This window comes from Rhagoletis pomonella, unplaced genomic scaffold, assembly GCF_013731165.1.
Source record: "Rhagoletis pomonella isolate Grant_MI unplaced genomic scaffold, Rhpom_1.0 Rhpom_scaffold_00003, whole genome shotgun sequence".
NCBI classification, from domain to species: domain Eukaryota; kingdom Metazoa; phylum Arthropoda; class Insecta; order Diptera; family Tephritidae; genus Rhagoletis; species Rhagoletis pomonella.
In genome coordinates, this window is record NW_023458557.1 from 79,124,126 (window position 1) to 79,149,797 (window position 25,672).

Here is a 25,672-nt window from a genome sequence, read left to right on the forward strand (position 1 = left end):
CTTTGCTGCTCTTCTCTTCCTAGTAAATTTACCGTCCCCAACGCTATGCAGCCGGCATCGGTCGACATTGTCCCGCACCACCCGCTGTGTGGAGAGCATTCAGGCGCGTCGCCAACGGTTTGAGTGTGTCTCCCCTGCTCCGATTTTCTGTGCGTATGTGGCGATTTTAGTATACTATTTATATTCAATATACAGGCAGACACGTTTTATATGATCACAGAGCGCAGGTTTTTTATGACGAAACGAGCTAAGTCGAAAATAGTATGTGGTACATATTTATTTACATACTACACTAAGGGGAAAAAATAGTGAAATCTACGTAGTTGATCAACAAAAGTATTGTGTACTGGTAGATATTCATATTAAAATGACCATGTGGACCCCACTCTACATTTTTGTTCAAGCAGTAGCAGCTTCGATGAATGTTCATATGCAAAATTCTGACAGTACTTTAAAAAACAAGACACAACACAAAGGTATTTCAAGCAAAATACCAGGTCTAGGAATCTGCGAGTTTTCCGACGCCAAGCCAAAGGAAATCTGCTTTGGAAGGAAATTTTAGGTCAAATTTATAGACCGAGATGTCTGGTCAAATGGTTTACCTGAACTAGATTCCAGATATGTACACTGGTACACTTTCAATTGCAGTGGGTACTTGGTCCACGGTCTTTCAGGCCGATGTACTAGCAATCTCAATTTGTGCCACACTGAACCTTGAAGAACCTTTCCAATAAGACACTATTCAACTCTTGTCAGCAAGGAACAAGGTATTATAATTCTGTTCCCTAGGACACTGCGGGATCGGAGGTAGCGAGGCCGCCGACGAACTGGCAAGGGAAGGTTCAACCGTTTTGCGGACCCAGTTGGTCCTCCTCGAGGTTTAAAATAGAATCGTGGGTAAACTCGGGACGCAGTAAATACTGGGTTCGAGGAAGAGGGCCTTAGGTAGGTCAGACTTTTTGGTTATCCTTTCGCTATACATACATCTTCTGAACAAAGCCGATATCAAGTTGCTTGTTGGCTATCTGACGAGCCATAATTAACTGCGTTCTCACATACACCGGATTGCCGTCATTGCCCTGAAGACGAGTAGACGTCGCAGCACATTGTGCGTGATTGTCCGGCCGTGGTCAGATTAAGACTGCAATGCTTCAGTTCTTCCACAGTCGATGCTCTTAAGTTTAGGAATTTATCTACCCAGAAACTATTAGTATTAATAAGAAAGGCTAATAATATCTCGGGCCGTCAGAGTTAGGAACCATCATAGGGATAAAAAAAGATCTTCTAAGTCGTGGTGTTGCTTTCTGTTACACCCAAATTATTTACATTACCATACATATCGATAAATTGTAAAAAAAAACGACATTTTGGATATATCGAATGAATTATAAATGAATAATAAAATAAATGTTTAAGTATTTTTGGCACAGGTCCAGAATGCCAGCCGTTTTTCTATGGACAAACCAAAAATGTGGTTCGATAGAATTTATCATTTTTTGTTCCTTGTTTACTCAAAGATCTCGCTTTGAGTCAAGTTTTCTCAACACTAAACATCAACTTGTTTCATCGAAACTTCTTGCTGTAGAACCTCGAATATTTATTGATGAAATTTAAGATATTGAAATATTTTTTTGAAAATTCCTATTTTTTATAAATTATAGCTTTTATTTAAACTTTGTTTTTAGCTGCTCAGTTAATATTTTAAGAAAGTTAATGAAATTTTAAACATACGACTAAAATTAAATTACAATTAAAACAATTAAGACAACATAAAAAATTAAAAATTAATTTTTTTATAAACAGTAAATTTTTTTTTTATTAACAAATAGATATCCGATTTCTTGTATGCTTAGAAACAAACTTTCTTCACCATTTTATTTTTTGTTGAAATACTTTTACGAAATAAATGCCATTTAAATTTATTTTATACTTATTGAGAATACATATAAGGTGGTGTTGTTTCATCAGCTGTGAATGATGCGTGATTGTCAAAATTCCGCTAGCGAGCGAATGAAAAAGTGAAAGTGTTTGTATTTTCTTTCTGAAATTTGACACTAGCCCACTAGAAGTAAAAACAAAATACACATTTGCGTCCCAGAAAATTTGTTTAAAAATACATTCTGTTAATTTTTTAAATTGATATTATTGTGAGTTTTTTTAAGACATTTATGTAACAAATAAATACTTCTTATTTGTATTTATTTCTAGTTGAGAAGCTAAGAAGAGCGATATGGATAACACAGGTTTACAAAAAAAAAAAAAAAAAAAAAAAACGTTTCAGCATATTGAAACAAATCTCTATATCCCCATGTTGTTCGACGTGCTGAATGCGAATCCGAGGTCTGTTAGCCTTCACCACGTCATTTTCGAGGTCATTTGAAGGTCAAGGAGAGAATAGAGGTTTGAATCAATACGTAGAAACTTTTTTTTTTGTAAATCTGTGTAATTAATCGCATTAAAGTACAATTGAATCTAGTTTTCGATTTGAGTTATTATTCTTACAAACCAATTTTAATATTTTTAGTAAAAAAAAAATTGTTGAAAACTCGAATCGAATGGTTGGGCAATGTTCGAAATTCGGAAAAAATCGAATTTCAACCCCCGACTACCCATCACTAGTGCTGCAATCACGGCCACCGCTAGCAATTTCATCAACAGCAATTTGAACCGAATTTTGAGATGGGGCATTCTGCAACCAAATTCTGGAATAGGATGTTTTTCAATAAAATTCTGAAAGAGCGCGTTCTTGAAACGTTTTTTGAGATGGGGCGTTTTCGAACTGGCTACCAAGATAGGTCGATTTTTCACTCAACAGTCGATATATAGTAGATGAACTGCTGTAAAAGCTGCAAATATTTGTTAAATAGGTGTCAACAATTAATTGAAAATTGTGATTATTTTTTGTGACAAAAAATGATCGGTTTTTTATTCAAACAGGTATCCACTTAAAGTGGAAAAATGAACGAGATTTCCGAAAGTCTCGAAACATTTACATACTTATCTGTTATCTGTCAACAAAAAATGCTATCAAGTTCCAAGTTTCCCAGGGAAGTCTGAAAGTGTTTTTTTTTTTGGTTGCTTTTTTCGTTAGCTTAGGCTTCGCTCCCTTCTAGCTCAAATTTGTGTATATGCGGTTGCGCACATCATTCAATGGCAAATTAATTCGCTTCTCGTTTTGAACCACCAAAAAGCTTAACGCGTTTAGTTTTTTTTTGTTGCATTAAAGCACGTTTCACTCGTGGTGTTTACATTTTACACTTCACCGAATAAAAGTCCTGGCTGGTGGGAATGAGGAAAAAAGGTATAAAAGAGCCGTTCAATGCCTTATCGAGTTTTGTGTGAGTGTATATGTATATGTATATGCATACTTAAACTTGAATGTATCTCAACTCCAATGTTGCCTAGAGATTTGTTTGTAAGGATATTTTTTTGTGTTTTTTGTTCACTGGCTCAAATCCCCGTGAGCTAAGTGAAAAGGTCTCTTGAGGAAATATGGTGATGAAGAAAATAGCAGCTTCCACCAATGAGTTGAATAATGTTGAATTTCCATAATAATTTCTCATTAAATTGAGCTGAAATTCAAAAAAAAGTTATTGGGTAAAGAAATTGATCAATCCATCGGAATATTGAAAAAAAAGTTGTTTATGTATGTATGTTACCGGATACTGGTCTGAGTAATAAAAAGAGCTGGGCAGGCTTATCCGAGGCATATCGGATAAACCAAAACATGTTAACCCGGTACACTGATGGCCCATTGACTGAAGAGGGCACCGGGTTAGGTGTAGTTGGACCTAGGTTAAGATACTTGGAACCCATGGATTATACGCCATAGAAAGATGCGCGCACTTTAATATCAATAGTAACTATCGGAATCAGACATCTAAACTTGCGATGGAGTGCCTTGATAAGCTTAATACTCTTGATGTGACCAATCGAGTTTAGGTTCCTTGGATTCCGGGACATACGAGCATCAACCCCTTTCATCTGCTCAGAGCTCTTCTGGGCCACAGGAAAAGGGGCACTCTCAGCCCTGGTCCATTTAGAGGAAGGGGGTCAAAGGAATCGCTACTGGTATAGTCTACCAGGTCTAGAGCAGTTCAAAGCGCTTTTAGCAACACAATTATAACCTAAACCGCTTTAAGCAATGTATGAGCTTATTCAAGAATAACTTAAGAATTCTTACAGGAATGCTGACAGGCTCACCTAACTAAATAGGGAATTTACTCTCAGCTGCGATGACGATTTTGCAGGCCGGATATCGCGACTGCATACCACATCTTTGAGGGTAGTCCTGCACTGATGCACAAACTCAAAAGGCACCTCGGTGAACATTTAATAACCGCGATCGAAGTGAAATCCATCAATTTTTTTGTGTATTTTACCACATAACTTTGGCCCACGTTAACCGATTTCTATTATCCTTCTTTTTTAGTTATAATAATAAACATAATGATAAATAGCAGAAACAAACTTTGTGAGAAGGTACAGCTTTATGCCACCCAAAACCATTTCAACCTTTTCAACAAACCCCATGACAAACTAGCTTTAGCAGAAACTGAAATACTGTGGAACTTTACTTCTGATAGATTTGTAAAATCTTTGTAAATACTAGGGCGTTCTTCAACCAAATTCTAAGGGTGCGTTCAATATTTTGATATCCTGTCATGAAGCTCAAAAATTAAATAGAAAATTCAAAATCAAAACTCCTCTGCTTTCTGCTTCAAAAAGTTTCAGAAAAAGCTTGCTGTATGAACACTTTCATATAGCTACAGTAATTTAAAAGCTTCACTTGGCTCGGAACAGCTTCGCTTAGCTCCGCTCCGCTTTCTGTGTGAACGTACGCTAAGGTAGGACATTTTTCAAAAACGTTCTTGAGAAGTTTTCTGCGGAAGAGAATTTTCGAACCAGCTGCCGAGATAGGTCGATCTTCCATTCAGCCGTCGATATGTACGTCGAATGTTAGGCCTAAAACTGCTTTAGCTCTGCTTTAAGATGCTAATTGACTGAGGCTGATTAAGGAATACTTAATCAACTGGTTGTTTATAAGAAGTGAAGTTTACCGGTTGAAGTATGCGAATTGAATTGTGACGTGCAATAATGTCAATGGAATTAATGTCATTGACATTGTCCAAAAGTGAAATAATGTTAAGAGAATTGTGTAAATAATGCCACTGACATTAATACACAATTGTAAAGAAAATTAATGTCAGAAATATTAAAAATCATGCAAGCTTTACGGTGACGTGTAATAAGGCGCAGCGGAAATAACGCCCATGGACAATATTACCTTTTCGAAAGCGCAGTAAAATCATGGACGCTACCACTCTTGCGCGTCGCGCTGTTCGCGTTATTTTTCTGATCAGTATTTCCAAAAAGAGACCCACAAAGATTTAAAGGTTCAATCATTTAAAATAGGTTAACTAACCAAATTCCAGTCTAATCAACATTTTAATTTTTCTAAAAAGAAAAGTCTACTTTTTTCGAGATTTTAAATATTATCACCATATTTGCCTGTTATATTTAAGGTATTGCCTAGTTTTTCTTAAACAAACACCCCTTTTAAAAAATTGTTTATTTTAGAGCCGCTTTCTCATGTAGGTTTTAAAATTTATCTGTTGCTGCCTTTTAAACACCAATTTTGCTCTGAAAGAATGTTTTTGTTGGGCAGATAAATTTTAAAAGCGACTTGTGACAACGACACTTAAATCATTTTCTTTCAGATTTCAATATTTCAATTGAATTTGGTTTCTCATATTTCCGTTTTTTTTTTGTTTATCATCTGTTTTTCCAAATTAAAGATTTTCATTGAAGCAATTTTTCTGTCTTAATTTATTCCCCAGTCCTTTCATTGTTTTTATTTTTTCCGAAAATATGTACAAATAATTGTTGCAAATTTTTTGCTTTTCATACGATTTTAATTTTTTAATTTTTTAATCGTATTCGATCGTAAATTATTATTATTTTTTGTAATTCTTTTTTATACGACTTTCTCTAAATTTTTTTGAATATTTACTTTATTCAAGTTAAAATATTTCTATATAGTTTTTATAAAAATAATGGGCCTCATGCATGGAAAGCGAGCTTAAGCTCCGCCTTGATTTTCACGTGCAAAAATTTAGTCGTGAGTTTAAGGTACTAAAATTGTATGGGCTATAAAACTGTATACCAACAGTTTACTTAAAATTCAGATTAAAAAATTGGAAATTTTGATGAACATTTCGCGAAGTTTTTTTTTTTAAGTTTTAACTATCGTAAATCTTTTGTTTTAAATAATAATTTTACATATTTCCATTAGTTAAATCATATTTCCTCGTTGATAAATTTTTTTTGGAATTAGCCATAAAATAAATGATAAAAATGTTTAATGGTTATTTTTCTCATTTGAAATTTTCCATTCCATTTTTTTTTTTGCGTTTGTAAACTCCATGGAAACGCTGAACTCGATAGAAAACACTAACATAAACACTCAACGATCATTATTTACCGTAAAAAATTAAATCGAGAAAAATTACTATCAAGATAAAACATCTGAGTTTATGCGAATCATTTTCTTCCAAGATAAAAGAAAAAATGTTTAAATTAATTTAACTGTCTTGATGACTCAAAAATGATTCTAGAAATCTGACTTGGAAATCAGCAAGTGAAATGGCAATTTTTCCTTAATTTATGCGCCTCATAGGCAGACACAGGCACAGACACACATTGCTTTCGTTTTCTATAAAGGAATGTAATTTGTAGAATTAACACTTCCGATAAGCTAAGAATGTTAATATACATATATGCACATATACATATAAATACATACATACTATTTATACATACATATGTATGCGCATATGATTTACGCACATCTGGTCGCAAAAAGTCAAAAAGTTGTACACGCAGCATCAACGCAGATAATACCGAGTTAGACTACAAGTAGTCAGCTACCGCTGGTTATAAACTGCTCTGAACTTGGACGTCATCAGCTCTTGTCTTCGTCCCAGCATTGTCCCTGCGGTATTAGCTCATAAGTGCAGACTACAAAATTTGAGTAAAAATCTGTAGACTTCACTGATTATTTCTTTTGAACGCCTGACAGTCTGTTGCGGCTGATTAAGAGGAATTACGTACTTGTATGCCCATATTCATGTAGGTATGGCGTATGGCGTACGCATCCCATATCTACATACATATGAATTTACGAGCATTAAGGGATTCTTCAAAATAAATTTAATTTTTATTTACACACATATAAAAGTGTTTTTAGTTTTCAAAATATTTATTAAATTACGCGCATGATCACTTGATTGCGTCGTGATTCAATTGAAGATGATAGCAAGGCGCAACTGTTGTGAGTTTTAAGTGAATAGGAGTATGAAAAGTATTTACCTACTTACAAACATATGTATGTACATACATAGATATGTACCTATATTCATGGAACACCGGTAGCGTGGAGTAGTAAAGAAGTATAGACAAAATAATGACAATAAAAGTTTGAACAAATCTGCAGACAAAAACAAAACAATAGAAGCGGAAAATTACTGATGAGACTGAAAGCAATTGACGTGAACAGGCAACGCAGAAAACTTCCAATCCGTATCTTCCATCCACTTTTCGTTACAATCAAACCGCCTTTTCATAGCATTCAGATTGATTTTAACTACGGAGAAGCTGAGTCTGCATTTTTTGCGTCACCTGATACACTGAGGGAAAAATTAGTCAAATCAATCAGAAACGTATTTGATCTTACTCTAAACGTTAATGAAAGTTCTGTAAGTGTAAAGTGTTAAATATTCAGTTCAACTATGCGCATATTAAAATGAATCGTTGGTTTTGAAAAAGCATCCGTGTAGTGAATAATTGAGACAAAAACCCCCAAAAAAATAAAATTTTATTTATTTACATTTTGCCTGCAATCGAATTTGAATCCTGGCCCACTGGAAATAAAAAAATTTTAGCAAGCATCTTTGCGTACTCAGCTACAGCCAGATATATAAATGTCCTTTCAAATGTTGCATTTCAGTTTCAAATAACTCAAACGAAGTACTTATGTACATATGTATGTACGGGAAACGTTTTCCATACAAAATACATTAGAAGAGAAAAGCCTTTGCGGGTTTTTTTTTCTGCAAATAATTTTTAATAGAATATACCACATATGTATTAGCGTAAAACGCGATCGCGAAGTCAATAATATTGTTTAATATCTTTAACAATCCCTTTTTTCCGACAAAATAAAAAACACAAATAGGAGAAAAACAACACCATTCTTAACTATTTAAAAACTAGCCAGAATCGGTATTACATATCGCGAGAAAACAAATAAAATCCAAATAATTCCGAAAAAGCGAGTAGCTATGTATAAAATTGTGAAATTTGCATTTTTTTATTATTGTGAAACATTAATTTTTTTTTTTAATAGGAGGGACCTACAGTTTTACGCCGACTCCGAACGGCGATTGTATATTTATGAGAAGCTGTTTTTCATGGCAGAAATACACTCGGATGTTTGGCATTTCTTGCCGAAGGGTGACCACTATTAGAAACAATTTATTTTTTTTTTATGTTTTATTTTTTGGTGTTATTCGGAAACTGGGCTCGAACCCAGGTTCACAAAAAAACTTCGAAAAAATGTTGGCCCTGTAGGTAACTGCCGAATGAAAGTTAACTCGTAACTGTGTAAAAACGGCCCTTAAACATTAAGCAGACGGTAGCGCTTATCCGGATTAACTCGGACTTAATCCGGATCAACTGCAGTTAATTCCCGAGTTGATCCGGATCAACGCTGCCGTCTGTTTATGCTTTAATAAGACTTACTGCATGCTGGGTTGTATGCACACTATGATTTTAGCCCAGGTAAAATCGCTCTACTTTTTTAATTGGAAATCACCTGTTCCTCTGTTTACCAAGAGAATCAACTCAAAGGGATAGACTCAACACCAGCACATCAAGTTGCTACACCAGTTTTAGCTGGTTTGCGCTGAACTTCGCATTACAAACGCCATGCATTAAACTAACGACTAGGTACCTAAACATAAACCCAAACAGATTTCCGCTTAGAAATTTCTTTAAAAAGCATTAAAAATGTGTGTATGCGTGAAATCTCTGCGCGTACTCGAGCGCTCCGTGATGCTGCAGCGCAAAATCGATGCACCACTACAAATGTAGTGAACGGGCAGCCAGCCGGTTTATCACAGCTGTGTCAACCAGTTTGAACTGATGCAAATCTGCATCGCAGCGGCTTCGAAAAGGTGTGCGTGTACTTTCCTCGCATCGTCTCATCCCACAATTCACATTACTGACATTCCACTAACTAAAGTAGAGTTTATTCACCGAATTAACAAGTATTATGTAGTCTGCCCAGATGGATCAGCGGCTTTTGTTGTTATTGTAGTTTGTATACAAAGGCTAGTTATTACACAATGGGTATGAGCGAGTAGACTTTTTTTTACACATTTTTTCATTCTTGCGGGCAATACCAGTGTGTTGCGTACAATTAGACAAATTGTTTGTGATTTATTTTTGTTTTTGCAAATTTTTGTTTTTTTTGTGTGTGTTTTTCGTATTTTCACAGTTTTTTTCCTTTCAATGGTGACACAATGTCAATTTTTGTTGTTGTGTTTATCTTTGTAAATTTCACTAAATTAGTTGGTTTAATTTGCTTTTAGTGGCAATAAAAATGAAATACTTATGTATGTGTTGCTGCTGTTAATCACTTTTATTTACTTATATAGTACATATGTACATATTTGCTTTAGCATTGAAGTTAGCCGGTAATGTCAGCCGCAACCTAGTAATGATCGCTTTGCATTGAGATTAACGGTTAATTGCATTGATATGGGTTGGGTTCACACCAGTTGAAAACACATACATATGTACATACATACATATACATTCGCCGGTTGGGAAAGTGTCTTTGTCATTGATAGCAGTGATAGGGATTTCGCCTATGTTGCATCTGGTTTCTTTAGTTGAAGTCATCTGCTTGCTGTCAGCGCATAAAGTTCTCTCAGCCATTGGGTTTAACAGTTCTGTTTTTGGATAGTGAGTGAGTAGTGCAGATAAGTTTGAATTATTAATGCGTATGAATTTTACTATGCAATACATAATAATCATTTTCGATTATTGGCTAAACCAAATGTTACACCGTGCGACAGTGAATTTTACAAACAAAAAATGAATAGGGCAATTCATCTAAATCGCGTAAATGCCTCGTAACCATTAAAAACTCGTAAACTTGCATAATTTTGTATGGAAAATCGGTTTATTTACGAGGTTTTCGCTGTTACCAAGCATTTCCATGAATACCCATAATATATTCGCGGAACTATGGTTAAATCTATATCGTTATCGTCGGTGATACTGCAAAAGGTTCTATGTCACTTATTACCTCTCGTGATGAATTGATCTGTTATCAGATCGCTTCTGGCAACCGTTCATCTTCATCAGCCAAAGGTAGACAGTTTTGTCATTCGTTTATTAGGGTATAACGATTTACAGATGCATTCCGGTGCACGTAAGCGACCATCTAAGTGTCAAGGGTACTAATAGGCATAGCACGTTTTGCAGTATCACCGACGATATATTAATACGCTAACATAAATTTTGTCTCCGTTCGTTTGGCGATTCGACAGAACCGATTTTAAAACCAAGAACAGGAAAGGCATTTTATTCGTAGATGATCAAAGTTTTTATGGTTTCAAAAATTGGTTGAAAATTACGGCCAAAACCGTCGTTTAAACATTTCCGTGTGTGTTTAGATGTTGCTGCAACATGTTCAATTTGACATGTTTCACCTGTTGCTTCACTACACATTTGAAATTAAGCTTTGAAATAAAGATAAATATGAAGATGAAGAAATAAATGATAACGATGAAGTCAAAAAAAAAGAAGGCAAAAGTGAAGATAAAGTCGAAAATGGAGACAATGACCGATACATAAGAATTAGGGTAACAGAAAGGGTGAGAACATTTCTTGAATTTATATAGTGAAACTTCTTTAGCGGCAGTTGGTTGGTTGGGAGAGAATCGCCAAATTCAAGGGGAATAATGCACACGGAAATGGTTCTTAGCGGTTTGAGAATAAAAACAAAAACAAATATGCCTAGAGATAAAGGCAAAAACAAAGATCAAGGTAAATTTAAAAATTTAATTTTAAAGGTAAAGGTGAAGAGGAATATGTAAGAATAAAGATAAATATGTATGATATTGTTATCGATATAAAACTCGATATTTTTATCGATATAATAATCGATATTGTTATCGATAAAATAATCGATGTTGTTATCGATACTGTTATTGATTAAATAGCCGCTATTGTAATCGATATAATAATCGGTATTGTTATCGATACAATAATGGATATTGTTATTGGTATAATAATCGGTTAAATAATTGATTTTGTTATCGATTTAGTAATTTACATTGTTATCGATACGTACAATAATCGATACAGATGATTGTTATATTTATCGATGAATTAATCGATTTTGCCATCGTTGTATTTTTCTATATGTTTATGTATATTGTTATCGGTATTTTTATCAACACAGTTATCAACAGGGTTATCGATATAATAATCGGAACATGGAATGTGATCACATTACACGACATAATATCACATTATATCACATGATATGAAGAGGCATCACATGATATTACATCACATAATATGATATCACATCACATAATATGATATCACATCACACGATATCACGTGACATGAAATCATATGATATGACATCACATTATATGGCATGACATCACATGACTTGACATCACATGATATGACATCGTATGGCATGAAATGGCATTACATGACGTGGCATCACACGTGATCACAGAGAATGTGACAACACATGACATGAAATCCTATCGCATCACATAAAATCACGTCACATCTTATCACGTCATCGCACCTCATCTCATCTACGTGAATAGAAAAAGAAAAGGATATAAGCAAAGATGAGAAAGATAAAAACAAAGATGAAGACCAAGGTAAGTTTACCGATTTCAAAACCAAAAACACCGTTGGAAAGGTAATTTTCTGTGGATGAGGAGAGTTTTTATAAATTGGTTGAAAATCGTCGTTTAAGAATTTCCATATTTGTGTATGGTTGTTTTTGCAACCTGTTCAATTTAAGCTGTTTCGCATTTTGTTTTTCGTCGTATTTGAAATTAAACTTTAAAATAAAGATAAATATGAAGATGAAGAAATAAATGATAACGATGAAGTAAAAAAAAAGAAGGGAAAAGTGAAGATAAAGACGAAGATGGAGATAAAGGCGAAAATGGAGACAATGAGAGATACATACGATTTAGGGTAACAGGGTTGAAATTTTCCGATAGGAATCGAAATAAAATCAGCCATAAAGGTTACTGAAATTTATCGAATCATCAAAGTTTATAATTATCGAAAATTATTCATGCTTACTAAGTTATCGCAACGTATCGAAATATTCAAACTGATCAATGCTTATTGAGTTGTCGAAATTTATAGACACAGAAACTTAGTTGTCAAAATTTACGGATAGTTATCGAGCTATAAAAACGTGTGGGATTAAAGAAATTTGTCAAGTTAAAGAAATGTGTCAAGTTATCGATATTTATAGAATTATCATTATTTATGGACTTAACGAAATTTATCGAGGTGTCGTAATGCATGGAGTTCTTTCAACTTACAGAGTTATCGATAATTATTGATCTACTGAAATTGGTTGGTTCAACGAATCGAAGTTTATGGAATTTTCAAAATATATCGATTTATCGAAATTTCAAGGTATATTTAAGCTTATCGATTTATCACTGCTTATCGAATTTTATCGTGTTAACAGAGTGTAACGAGTTATCAAAATGTTTAGATAGTTTTCGAAAAATGCGGAGCTTTCAAAAGTAAATATTTATAAAAGTATCCAAAGAATTTATATTTTTGAGTTATCGAAATTTATTGAGCCCTCGAATTTCACAGTTATCGAAATTGGTCGAGTTAACGAATTTTGTTAAGTTATCGGATTTTAGTGTTCTTGAATTCATCGAACTATCGATATGTATAAAATCATTGAAATTTATCGATAAACTTGAATGTATCGGGTCAATTCCAACTCCTGCCGAAGTCCTCCAAAGACCTTCTCAGATAAAAAAATTATAGTTACGTTTTAGTTCCAAAGCAGAAGATTTTCCGGTTAGTTAATTTGTACCGTATAAGTTTTGCTACGTGTTAAGTTAGAAAACCTCTCCAAGGCTTCTAAAACTAGAAAAACTGTCGAATTTCGACAGTAACTGGCACTCTAGTAAAATTAAATGTGCAGACGAAGAATGAAATGATGAAAGCACAATTGAAGACAAAGACGAAAACTAAAACAACGAGAATACAAAATATACATAACAATTAGGGTTACTGAAAATTCATTTAAATTTTTTGATAAGAAACGAAATATTTATATCCAGTCATCAGAAATTTATTTACCGAAAGTTATGAAGTTTCTTATCACCGAAGTTCATCTATCGATATTTATTTAATTATCATTACTTATAGAGTTAACGAAATTTATCGAGTTACCGTAATGCATCGAGTTTTTCCAGAAACCTAGTTGGTGAAATTTACGGATAGTTATTGAGCTATAAAATTTATGGGATTATCGAAATTTGTCAAGTTAATGAAATGTTATGGAGTCATCGATATTTATTGAATTATCATTACTTATAGACTTAACGAAATTTATCGAGTTAACGTAATGCATCGAGTTCTTTCAACTTACAGAGCTATCGATAATTATTGATCTACTGAAAGGCCCATGTTGGAGTTAAGTAACTCAAACTCGAGGATGAAAACAAAAACTCACTACTCAAATGCAAAAGTATGCAAAGACGCTTGAAACAATTGGTTGCGCCCTAGAGGGTCCGGGTTCAATTACCATTAGACGGAACATAAAATTAAATTTTTTTCTTCTTAATTACGAAAAGACATCTGTGCACTTCACAACCACATATTTTATAACGTACATACTCAAATTTAAAATGAGTGGGGTTGGTGCTCTTTCATATGCGTTTTTTTTAAATTTAGCACGTTTTTTTTTTAATTCTAAAATTTTTTTCCCTCAGTGTAGGCATTTGTTAGATGATGCCATGAGACCACTCCCCGTTTGCGGACTTCGGTGATCTTTGTCCCTTTCACTGCAGCACATTGACTACGCTGATGACATGTGTGTCTTGCTGCATCGTTTTTCTGATCAGTCTTAAACGGAAATCGCAACACATAGTGCAGCTAAGGCGGCGGGCCTGAGAATCGACTTTAGTATGACCAGCGAAGACTTACTGAGACGAGTTTGTCTCCGCCCAAACTCTTGAGACTGTAAGGCATTTTTGTTCTGATGTACATGTTATGGTGGAACAACAATGTGAGCTCCAGCTTTAAGCGTAGGCTTCTCAATTTCAATATGTTCTCGATACTGCTGTTTGGCAGCTCCACCTAGAAAGTCACTACTACAATAACCTGGCGTCTGGTCAGAAAGGCTAACATGGAACCCTTTGATATCTGGATTCAAAGACCGAAATGCAAGTGGCTAAGCCGGACTTTGCGCAAAAGAGACGGCAGCATTGCTAAGAAGGCCTTGGAGTCCGCGCGAACCGTGGAGAAGAAGGGTTGATCGAGAGGCGAAGCAACTCGGCTTTAACACCTTTGAAAGTCTCTAAAAACCGAACCAAGCAATATATGGTAGAGCGTATTGGCCGTAAGCTATCGAAGTGGTGACCAGGTTAACCTTCATCTAATTTTGTGCCATAGCCTAGGAAATTAAGATCTGACTTTGTGGCTTTCTTCTGGTATTTTTTTACTTAAAATGCTCGTAATAAAATTCGTAATGGAACTACAAAAGCTTACTACTAAGCTTAAGAAAAAGCTTAATTTTTCTAAAATTACTATTTACCGTTGAAATATTACAAAACCAGTGCAAAGTACCATTACTTTGAGAAAATATTTTCTTAGCTTTTTAAAAAATAATACTAAGAAATCTGTTTTAAACCGTATTTTTACAAGTTGATTTGTTGGCGGATTACTTGTGCACACTGATGTAGAAATGTTAAAATTTTTGCATTTTGCTAATCTTCAATATATGTAATGCAAAAAAAACCTGCGCCCTATCAGCGCTGGCGTTGCCATATGGCAATAGGACATATGTATATCATAAGGTCCCAATGATCGTTCCTGAAAAAATCAGGTAAACATACTTACAAACAAGATGCCCTCTGTCCCGATTGGGATTCAAGGAAACGAAGAAGTATACATATATGTTTTATCGTAATTGCTAGTTGTTGACGTCGGAAAATCAGAAAAATTCTAAAAGTATAATTTATAAAACAATAAAATTTAGTATTCTATAGTCTCTAGTACTTTTACAACTACATATGTATGTATGTATGTAGATATTTATGTCGTAGGCACAGCTTGTTTCACAGCTTCGACAACCCATAGAGAATCTTCTAGGATTGATAAATTTATGTATGTATATGTTTACAATTTCCTTGATTGATGATCACAAAAAATTTGCCTTGTTGCGTAAGGCTATGCCCGTCAAAATTTGACCAATAGGCACTTAAAAAACGTATTAAAAATAAAATCACTGTAGTCGTTAAACACATAAGTTAAGCTACTTGAAATATACATACCCGTTTTTAGCAAAATTGTGCTGATTACTTACAGTATAAGCCAAATAATATTAAAAAACTTGGAAATTTAATATAAATATGCCTATCGATAAAAGGAGAACAAAATGAATAGGCTTCTCTAATGAAATTTACTGTGAATTTTTAAAGTTACTAAATATTGGGCCATATGAAAAGCCTCCGCGGATTTTGGGGTAAATTTTTAAAAACAAATTTCTTTATTGAAAGTAAATTTTAATCAAGTATGCGCATATTGGCTATTATTATCTATGATCTTTTGCCATTTTTCGGGTAGCTTCATAATAGGTCTATTCAATAACTTTTCCAGTAAGTACTTGCAGCGAGAGCGTAAAAGAAAAATAGAGAGTAAAATTTAGAGCAAGAGAAAATTTTCAGAAAAAGTTATTGAACGCAAAATTAGTAAAAACTCGCAACTTAAGCCATTTGGACACTTTTTGACGGTTAAGTTTTGGTGCGCTATTTTCTTTTTAGTTGGGAATGGTTCCCATCGTCATAAAAATAAAAAAAATGTACAGTAGATTTAAATTTTTCATCCATATTTTCATTTCACTAATTATGTTTCATCAAATCATCCTCTTAAAAAGTTTGATTACATTTGAATATGAAACATAACCTTACTTTTTGACTCCTGCAAATTCCTGCTGGTAAAATTTTTACTTGCAAGAATTTGCAGCTCTCTCGGGTTGTTACGCTCTCGAATTCGCTCTCTCTTGAAAATACTTTGGGTTATTGAATGCATTTCCAGTAAAAACTTGCAAGTACTAGTAACAATTCGTAACAATTTTTTGATATTGAATGCACCTAATTTCATCGGTGTAGGACTTCTGTAGTTTATTGGCGAAAAACTTGACAAACTGATTTGCAGTGGCTCTTGCGGTCGGTCGATTTTTTTTTTTTTTACAAATAAGTCACACGGTCCAATGTGGGATGCATTGAAACTGCCCAACCAAGTTCCGTCAATCTGTTGCCGAGTCAACAAAGATGTGTGTGGCCTGGCACTGTCAGGATGGAACACAATTGGTTTTTTGTTGGCCAATTTTGGTCGCTCTTTCATGATTGCTTCGTTCTCACGATCGAGTTGTACACGAGTCATAACGATGTGTAAGCACCCTTGCAGGGAAAGCTACTAGTTGTGAACTAGAATCCTACCAGTTAGCGCTTCAGCCCAACTAGTTCACGTTGTGTACTTCTTCAATGTTAGGGGCTGGTATTTTTAACATGCAGTGGCATAGGAGATGTCAATTGTCCGCTCCTGCATCAGCACCCTAACAGTAGAAATGTATGCTAGTATCATTATCGTGAAAATCATAAGGGTCATTCCATGCAAGATTTACACCTGAATATATTTTTTGGTGTGAAATATATATATTTTTTTATTCTTTATCGAAAAACAGAAGCCCATTTTTTATTTCATAATTATCGAAAATCTCCAAAAAAATAAAAAATCTGCGAAATTTTGAACCCACAGAGATGTATCTATTTTAAATTTGTTTGCAGTTAATAAACTATTTATCGGAGAAAATCCGTTAAGTAATCAAAATGTGCAGCTTTCCATTAGAGTGTGAGATTTTGATTACTTAACTGATTTTCTCCGACAAATACTTTATTAGCTGCAAAAAATTGAAAAAAAGAAAATACTTCTCTGTCAGTTCACAATTTCGGAATTTTTTTTTCGACAGTTTGGAGTTTTATAATGAAATAAAAAAAAATGGTGTCTTCTTTTTTTTGGATAAAGAATATCGTCGATGTTTTTGCAAAAGCGCCCATCGACCAATTGAAAAACCGCCCATCCTACGGCACTCAAATTTTACAGGAGAGCGACAAAGCGGTTTTTCTTTGAGGGCATTGCCTTGAGAGGCGATATTTTCTCTAGCTATTATTTTAAAAATCTGTTGCTTTAATAACGATTTTAGGATTTTTATGCATAAATCTCGATGCCTGGAGTTCAGGGTTACCAAATTTCAATTTTGCCACAACGGCGATTTAGGCGGTTTTGCAACTGGGCGATGGACGGTTTTGCATAAACATCGACGATATAAAAAAAACATATTTCACACAAAAAAAAAATATTGAGGTATAATTCTTGCAGAAGTATGCCAGTTTGCTCGCGACGATCAATGGCCAACAGGGCAAAGCTCTGGCAAATCATTCGAGAGATCCGAATTCAAATCTCCGACAGAGGACTTTTTTATTTTGGTTTCTAAATGAATTTTTATTTTTTTATGCAATTTTTAAATTATATATATATATATATTTTTTTTTATTTATACTGTTTTAATAAGAAAAAAATATATATCATTTAATTTTTTATGGAATTTGAGTATTTAGGTCTTTTCCTAATGAAATACAATTTACAGTTACTAATTTATATTTAAATTGTTGAAATAATTGACTTACTTTACTTTAATCACCTCAAATCTGAGATCTTAGAACCAGCATTGGCAGTCCTTGAGAGGAAAGAAATTAACTGCATTTAAGTTTTAACTTTGGTACCAGAAACAAAAGTTTGCCGAACACCCCTAAGTCTAAAGTGTTTTTGCAAGACAATTTCGAAATACAATTTTTTTATTTTTTCCGAACGTAGGGATCGCCCTTTTACATTTTGCGCCTTATCTTCGGCAATATACAGTGTGATCCTAAAGTTTATATGATGTATTGGTGTTCTTGTGTCGTAGAGAATATACATTTGCACCAAAGTTCATTGACCACAAGTACCCCATTCTAGTACTTACCCATCAGTTTTTATCACCTTAACGTACCAACCTAATGCCAATATATTAAATCTCACCAAAATCATTAAACTTTTACTTTGGAGGGATTACGATCATTGCAATAGAATTATTAAGAAAAAATGTATTGCCGAATGTACCAAAAAAAATTGTTTTTTTTTCCGAAATTGCTTTGCAAATTACCTTAAACTCAGATCTAGGGTGAATTTTTTTATTTGTTTGTTAGGTGTAATGGTCTAATGTACTATGTAGTATTTAAAAGCAAAAGCAATTTCAATACTTTTTTGATGTTGTTAATTTTGTACTATCTACATTAATACATGCTCGATATACTTACATACCTGCCGGTTTTAAAATTTTCAAATTGTTAATAAAACTGCATAATTTTTTTTAATAATAATAATAATATATTAGCAAAAGTTATTATTGTTACTTTCAATACGCCACGGTTTGGCTTTTTTAAATGCTTCTTTGCTTGAAATAGCGAAAAAATTGGTGTATATTAGTGGCGGAAAGCCATGTCCAGTGAGACTCGAAAATACCGCTGTCACGAATTTTGAAAGAAAAAAAAATAGATATATATACTTGCATAGTTCCTATAATTTTAATCATATTTTGAAAAAAATCCGATATCATCTATGCATTTCTATTCGGAACATGACAAATATATATAATTCTGCATACTTTTAGGTAGAAAAATCTTAACACTTCCTAAAAAAACAACATTGTCGAATTTTTAGAAATAATAATTTTTACAGTACCTTTTTTAATGCTTCTACTTTACATGAATTAAGCAAATGGCATGTGGAATTTTCGCCATATGTTCTAAGGGTCAATGTAATGGGCACACGTCGATTCTTTTACAAAATTTTATGATAACATCGTGCGACAAAAACCAAAATTAAAAATGTACGGAAAATAACTCACGAAACTAGAGGCGTCAAGTTTTTTTTTTAAAGAATTTGAAATTTTAGGGGTAAAAAAATAAAAAAAAAAAATTAGCGCAATGTAAAATAGCAATATGGGTATCAAATTAAAGAGCAAATTCTGAAGAACATAATTTTTTTTTTTTAACACAAGGGCAAATAAGTATTGCAGAAGCCTTTTTAGTTAATATTTTATTATCCTAAAGTAATAAACTAAAAAGGATGTGGAAGCATATACAAGGATAAATTTTGAAAAGGATATTTGAAATTTAATTTGGTTCAGTTCTACAGACTGTTATTTACGAGTTCAGAAATTTCTTTAATCTTATCATACGATTTTCTTTGAATTCGGAACACATTTCCGATACTCTTTGTATAAGGAAGTGTAAATATTTTTCTAGTAGGTGCGCAATCTTTTAGAATTAAGGCAAAGTTAATCGTTCAATTTTGTCATGCTGTAAAACATTATGGCCAATAACATGGAAAAATATAAAAAAATTTTGAAATTATTTATATACTAGCATAAAGATTGTAAGCACTCTAAAACGATATACTCTCTTTTCGAAAATCCGTAACTTGGCGAAATTTTCGAGGATACCTCGACGTGGCTTTACTCAGTATGAAAATTTGTATTTTTTTTTTTTGTTAATAAAAAATGCATATCGTTTTTTGTATGTACGAGTATATGAAAAAATAGCAATATGCTTGGAGCTCTGCTGAAGAACTACTACTTACATACATATTTTTATGTCGATAACCATTTTGGAAATATATTCTAAATGCATATTCTTTCGTTAAAGTATGAACGTTTTTGAAATACTTAGAAGAAAGGAAATTAAATGTGTATATAAAACAAGCAACTCAGAAATTTTAAAAGAAGAAAGAAATTAAAAAGATATTTCGTTCGAAATTGCATTAATAATTTTATGCTGGGCTTATTTTTCATAGTAATTGATATTGTTGTTAGATGGCTACAAGTGCTAACGAAGTTTTCATAAAGCTTATTGAGATCTCAAGAATTTTTTTTTACGTTTACTGTTAGTTTTTTTTTTCTTTAAAAAAGTGCAAATATAAATTAGATTGATTTTTTTGTTCAATATTTATATGATTTTGTATTTATTTTAACCTCTACAACCTCGAGTTATTTCTCATACCATAGACAGCAGGGTTCATACCACATTTGTTGCATCGAATTGTATTTTATTTGATTTCATTTTAACTCTTACAAAATATTTTGAAAACCCGCTCGACAGGTTTTTGCATTTTGTGGCTTACGCATTATATTTTTTATTATTTAAAAAGCATAGCAAAAAAGGGCTATTACTAGGGTACTTATGTTTAGAAATGTGTTATGTTAGTTATGTGTAGACATGTGTTTTTAAATCCAAAGCATTGGTATTATAAATACATACTAGTATATTATAAATATATAAATAAATAAATAAATATGCACACATATGCAGATTGCTATTTTTCGAAAAAGGTTTATTTGTCAGCGTAATATCCAAGTGGGGTTCTCTTCTTAGTGATCTTTTATTAACTAGAACCTATTTTGTTAATATCATGATCAGAGAATACAAAGTGGCGACAGTAGCGCTCATAGCTAACCATGAACGCATGTAAAGAGTACTCCCTAGGGGTCAAGAAGTACTCCAAAATTAACCGAAATGCATATAAAAAATGTGGTCCAATTAACATTGCTATGTCCTACGGCTGGACCATATACTCCATCTGTGTATTACATCAGAGTAGCACAAAACTACTCCAATGGATTGCTCCGCGGAGTACATAATGGGAATCATACAATTTGTAAGAACTGATTACTGTTGATTCTCATACACGGTGTTTACCTGAGGCGATTTTACAGGCAACTTTTAGTTGAGAGCAACAATCGCCCGGTGTGAACGGCCTTTAAGTGATCGCTTCCAAAGAAGTTGGGGGCAGCCAACTTTTGATTCAACTAATCGGCTCATGTAAACACCGTATAAAACATTATTTCCGTTTAATTTCATGTCTTCCAATTGTATCTCATATTGCGCTGTACAACAAAATGAGACGATTAAAGAAAGACACCAAAGCGGTATGGTAATTATCAGAGAGAAAGAGCTCTAGAATATTGTACCACTTGCCGTTTTGTCCCTAAACGACACAATTTTTTATTTTTTTACAGTGTATTGAAGTTTTCCTAAGTCGGTCTCAAGTTGATCTAAATTATTTGAAATATCTCGCGTAAAACTACCTTTACCAAAAATCTTTTCTTTAAAGGTCTATAGTAAAATTTAATGGCTTTTAAATTTGTAGAACATTTTAACCCACTATTGCTCACCCGTTTGGGTCGTTTTGAGCCTTCTTTGGGTCAAATCTAGTAGTAATTGGAATTTACTACTCTTCCTGTTGACTTATTGTTCTGATTTTTGGTAACCACCTCTAGTTCTGATGGCAATACACAGCTTCCAAAGCATTATTCATGTTTCTCTTATCAAGAGGTCTACTTTGGATTCGGTTGACAATTGAAAAGCAGAGCTCTCTCGTTCTCACTACAGCTGGGTATAGGTACATACGTAACCGGAATGACCCATTTGTATATCTGGCCAAGGATTGTCACTTCAGCAACATTCCTAAAATAGTTTGGACTACTTTTATGCTGTTATAATAATATAGCCCTTCATCGACATACAGAAATCATGTTATCATGTGCGACCTCTCGAAGGGCGCAAAAACGTTGAAGAAGCCTGTGATCAAGAATTTGCACGCTTTGGGTATTGCGAATGCTGACATCACTATTCAAGTACCCACGATTGGATAGTTGTAAAGATTTTTTGGAGTTGGAATCGATCGTGAATCCTGGATGCGCTAGTATAATCCGGAGTTTAAGCACGAGTCTAGGCAGGGAATAAAAATCGGAGAAAGGCCACCAAAGATATTCAAAGTGGAATAGCCGGCATCGAAGATGATGGCTACCATTTTGTAGTATAGCCAAGCAATTTTATTAATAGAGTGCTTGCGTAAAGGGACTACAATGTATGGCCAATGCTACGTTTATTTAGTGGGTCAGGTAAGTGGCAAGTTGACGTCCTATTTACACCGATCGCGTTGCTAGGGATGCTTTAAAATGTACGAGATTTACAGAAATCGACTAGCTAACCTTCAGTCCGGAACCGGCTTTCAAGTTTAAAAAACGACTTAGAGAGACGAAACTTTGCGGACAAGAGTGTGGCGAAGGCCGCTCTATGAAGAGAAATCTAGAGCAAGTATGAATAAATGCAAATTGCAAAGGGCAGAAGCGATTGCCGAAGTTTTTCAGATTCGGCACAAATAGACAAACTGCTGTGGAGCAAGAAAAAAAAGAGTAGATATTGAATTTGATTGGAACACTCAGCTCATGGTTTGCATACCAAAACTTCGGCTTTTAAATACATATCGCTACCTAAAGTAGAAAAGGTGCCAAGGCCATTTTTTTCAAAATTTATTTTTTAATGCAGAATGACAGGTAATGCAAAACTACATAGATTTTTTGTCTCTCCGAAACAACTTAAAAAAAAAATGGACTTGGCACCTTTTAACCTTTAGGTAACGATATATCACTCAAAATAATACAAATTTTCTTGGCTATTTACCAAACTTTGATTTGATAAAATGTACCATATAAAGTGTGTGGTTTTTCTGGCTAGTTTAAACGTAGTTTAAACTAAGTTTTAACGCCCAATCTAGGTGGGTTAAACCGAGTTTAAACTATCAGCAGTTAGGTTGTATATTTGCAGTCAGCTGCCAAAATTTAAATGAAATACATGTTAAGTAAAAAATTAAAATTGTTTGCGAGCCTGTTGGCCCTGGAGAGATCAGGTGGATAAGGACTTAACCTCACTTGGCATTTCTAATTGACCTCTGTTGGCATAGAAAAATAGCGGCGAAAATAGCTTAAGCGGTTGCAGCGCCAGCCATGAAGAAGAAAAATACTATAAATAGTTTTACGGCGGTCTTATCAAGTAACCTGTAACTTTAAAGCTCACTTTATATTTAAAGGTTGCATTCAAATTTATGATTGTCTCTAAAGTAAGGCATTTTATTATCGGGTTTAAATTGGTTTACAACCAAGAAACATACATACGTCGAAAACCGATAAGAGAAATGCTTAACTTTAGACATAGCTTTATCTTTAATCCAATCTTTAAATATAAAGTGAGCTTTAAAGTTGAAGAGACGGCCCTTAAAGTGTCTACTTTAGCTTATCATATTTGTTTCTTCGACAACTTGTCGCTGGCCTTAAAATCACTGCTAATTGTTAGGCAATAAGTGTTTTTTTTTTTACTTATTTACGTACATCGAGTACCTGCAGTTGATTAAAATTAGCTCAACTTAAGTATTTTGCCTTTTCATGTGAGGCAATTTTTTTTTTTTTTTTACTTAAAAGTGATAAGTGTCTAAAAGTTGCTAGCTGTCATAACCAGTATGAGCTGCTTACGTCTTTGGAGATATTTATCTCGTTGCCGGTTGGCGGTTATACCGATTTAATTTTCGATTTGAGTTTATCTTATCAGTATGGCTTGTTGTGCGAGTTACGAAATTAAGTTAAAAACAAAAACTTATTAAAACAAATACGAAGTAAATGAATTGTCTTTGTATGCGCATAATTTTGCTGATACTTTTTTAACGCACTTCGGATTGTATTGATTTGACTAAATATGTATGTATATACTACTTATATGTACATTAGACCGCAACACCTTAGAGGCAAACAAATTCGCCGTACACCTCTTAGTGTAAAGTATTTTCCGAAGCAATTTTGAAACATACTTATTTCCGTTCCTAGGGATCACCTTTTCTTGCTGGAATAAACGAAATACTTACTTCATTAGCAAAAGTTTAATTATTTTTGGCGAGCTTTAATTAACTTATATCAGGGTGGTAAGAACTGAGAAAAAAAGTTTTTGTTCGAAATTGCCTTGCAAAAATATTTTAAATTAGAAGCGATGTTTTTTTGTGGTGCGGTATAATGTACGTTCATGCATATGTATGTATGTATGTACTTGTGTAGGTGAACTCATGCCCTTAGCGTTTATAATGTTGAAGAAGACTTTCTTATTGTTGTTAGTTTTTTTTTTTAATAGTTTTATTGACCTTCAGTTAACTTTATACTTCTAACGTATAACGTGTTTATTTATTTAACTTACAATAATTTGTTTATCAAATAGTTGGGACCATCATTTGGATTCATTCTACTTGTACATTACTAGGTGTTTGATTTTATTTTTTTTTTAACCGCTAAGTAGTATGTAGTTTGCCAGTTTTTGTGTGTGTGGGTTTTTATGAAAGTGTTGGTTTTATAAACGGCGCACAGTGGTTCCATATCAACGAAAAGCGGAAAAAATTCAATATCTCACAAACATTTAGCCTATCAAGCTGAAAATTGGTATAATGAAACTTCACGGACCATGTGATACGAATTTAGAAAAATAAAAATGACTGCAAAAAGTTTCCAAAAAGGACTATATACTTTTTTATTCACCATTTTGTATTCACCATCTTGAATTTCTTTAATCTAGATTGCATCAAGCTTTTGAAAGAATAAGGACATATGAAGTCCTTGAAGAGTTTATAGCATACAAAGAAATTAGATTCAGCTTTTCGAAGCCCCCATGCAATGCTAAATATACAAAATATGAAAAAAAAAGTTTTTAAGTTTTCATCTTTTTGAATTTTTTCCACGCAGGAACCCATAGTGCGACGTTGTTGGCGACATAACCATTCACAACACTAATGATGTTTTCTTTTCTACCGAAAAATTTTCACATCTCAGTGCCCTCTCCTTAGCGTTTGTTCAAAGAGGGTCAAGAAGGGGCAACATTTTTTTGGTAGAAACGAAAACGTCAAAATTTTTCTTTATGCAGACGTATGTATGTATGTAGGAATTTTTTTCTTCTTAATTTTAAGACTAAGCAAATTAAATAATTATTAATTTACAAAAACAAAAAGTGTATTAACATGAAGTGATTCCCTTATATGCATTATTCTTTTTTTGTTTCTTTGTAGGCTCTGCTGCTGCTGGACATGTCTTTTTAGAGTTACAAATATACAAGGTATGCGATAAATCCTGAACTTAAAAATTCTAGGCTTAAATTTTATTTTAGTTTTTTGATTTTTCGAACGCATAATTTGTTTCGTAAGTTTATAAGAAGCAAATTTGTAAATTTTATTAAGTTTCAAAGTATGGGACATATTCTTTTATTCGTACGAATCGAAAATATGCAATTTTTCCCATATGATATACATATTTATGTATGTATGCACATTTGGGTGGTCATTGAAATATTTGGTTTACGTAAAAAATAAAAACATACACGAAATTTTCAAA

The 25,672-nt window shown here is 33.5% G+C and overlaps 1 protein-coding gene across 3 annotated transcripts in view; it reads left to right on the forward strand.

The window, feature by feature from the left end:
- The window catches only part of LOC118735599 (uncharacterized protein KIAA0513), a 150,451-nt gene that overhangs the window by 79,368 nt on the left and 45,411 nt on the right, over positions 1-25,672 (forward strand). For all 3 annotated transcript variants that reach the window (XM_036465432.1, XM_036465435.1, XM_036465434.1), the window contains one exon: positions 25,351-25,397. In XM_036465432.1, the coding sequence (XP_036321325.1) occupies positions 25,351-25,397 (47 nt within the window). The remainder of the gene's footprint in view (positions 1-25,350; positions 25,398-25,672) is intronic.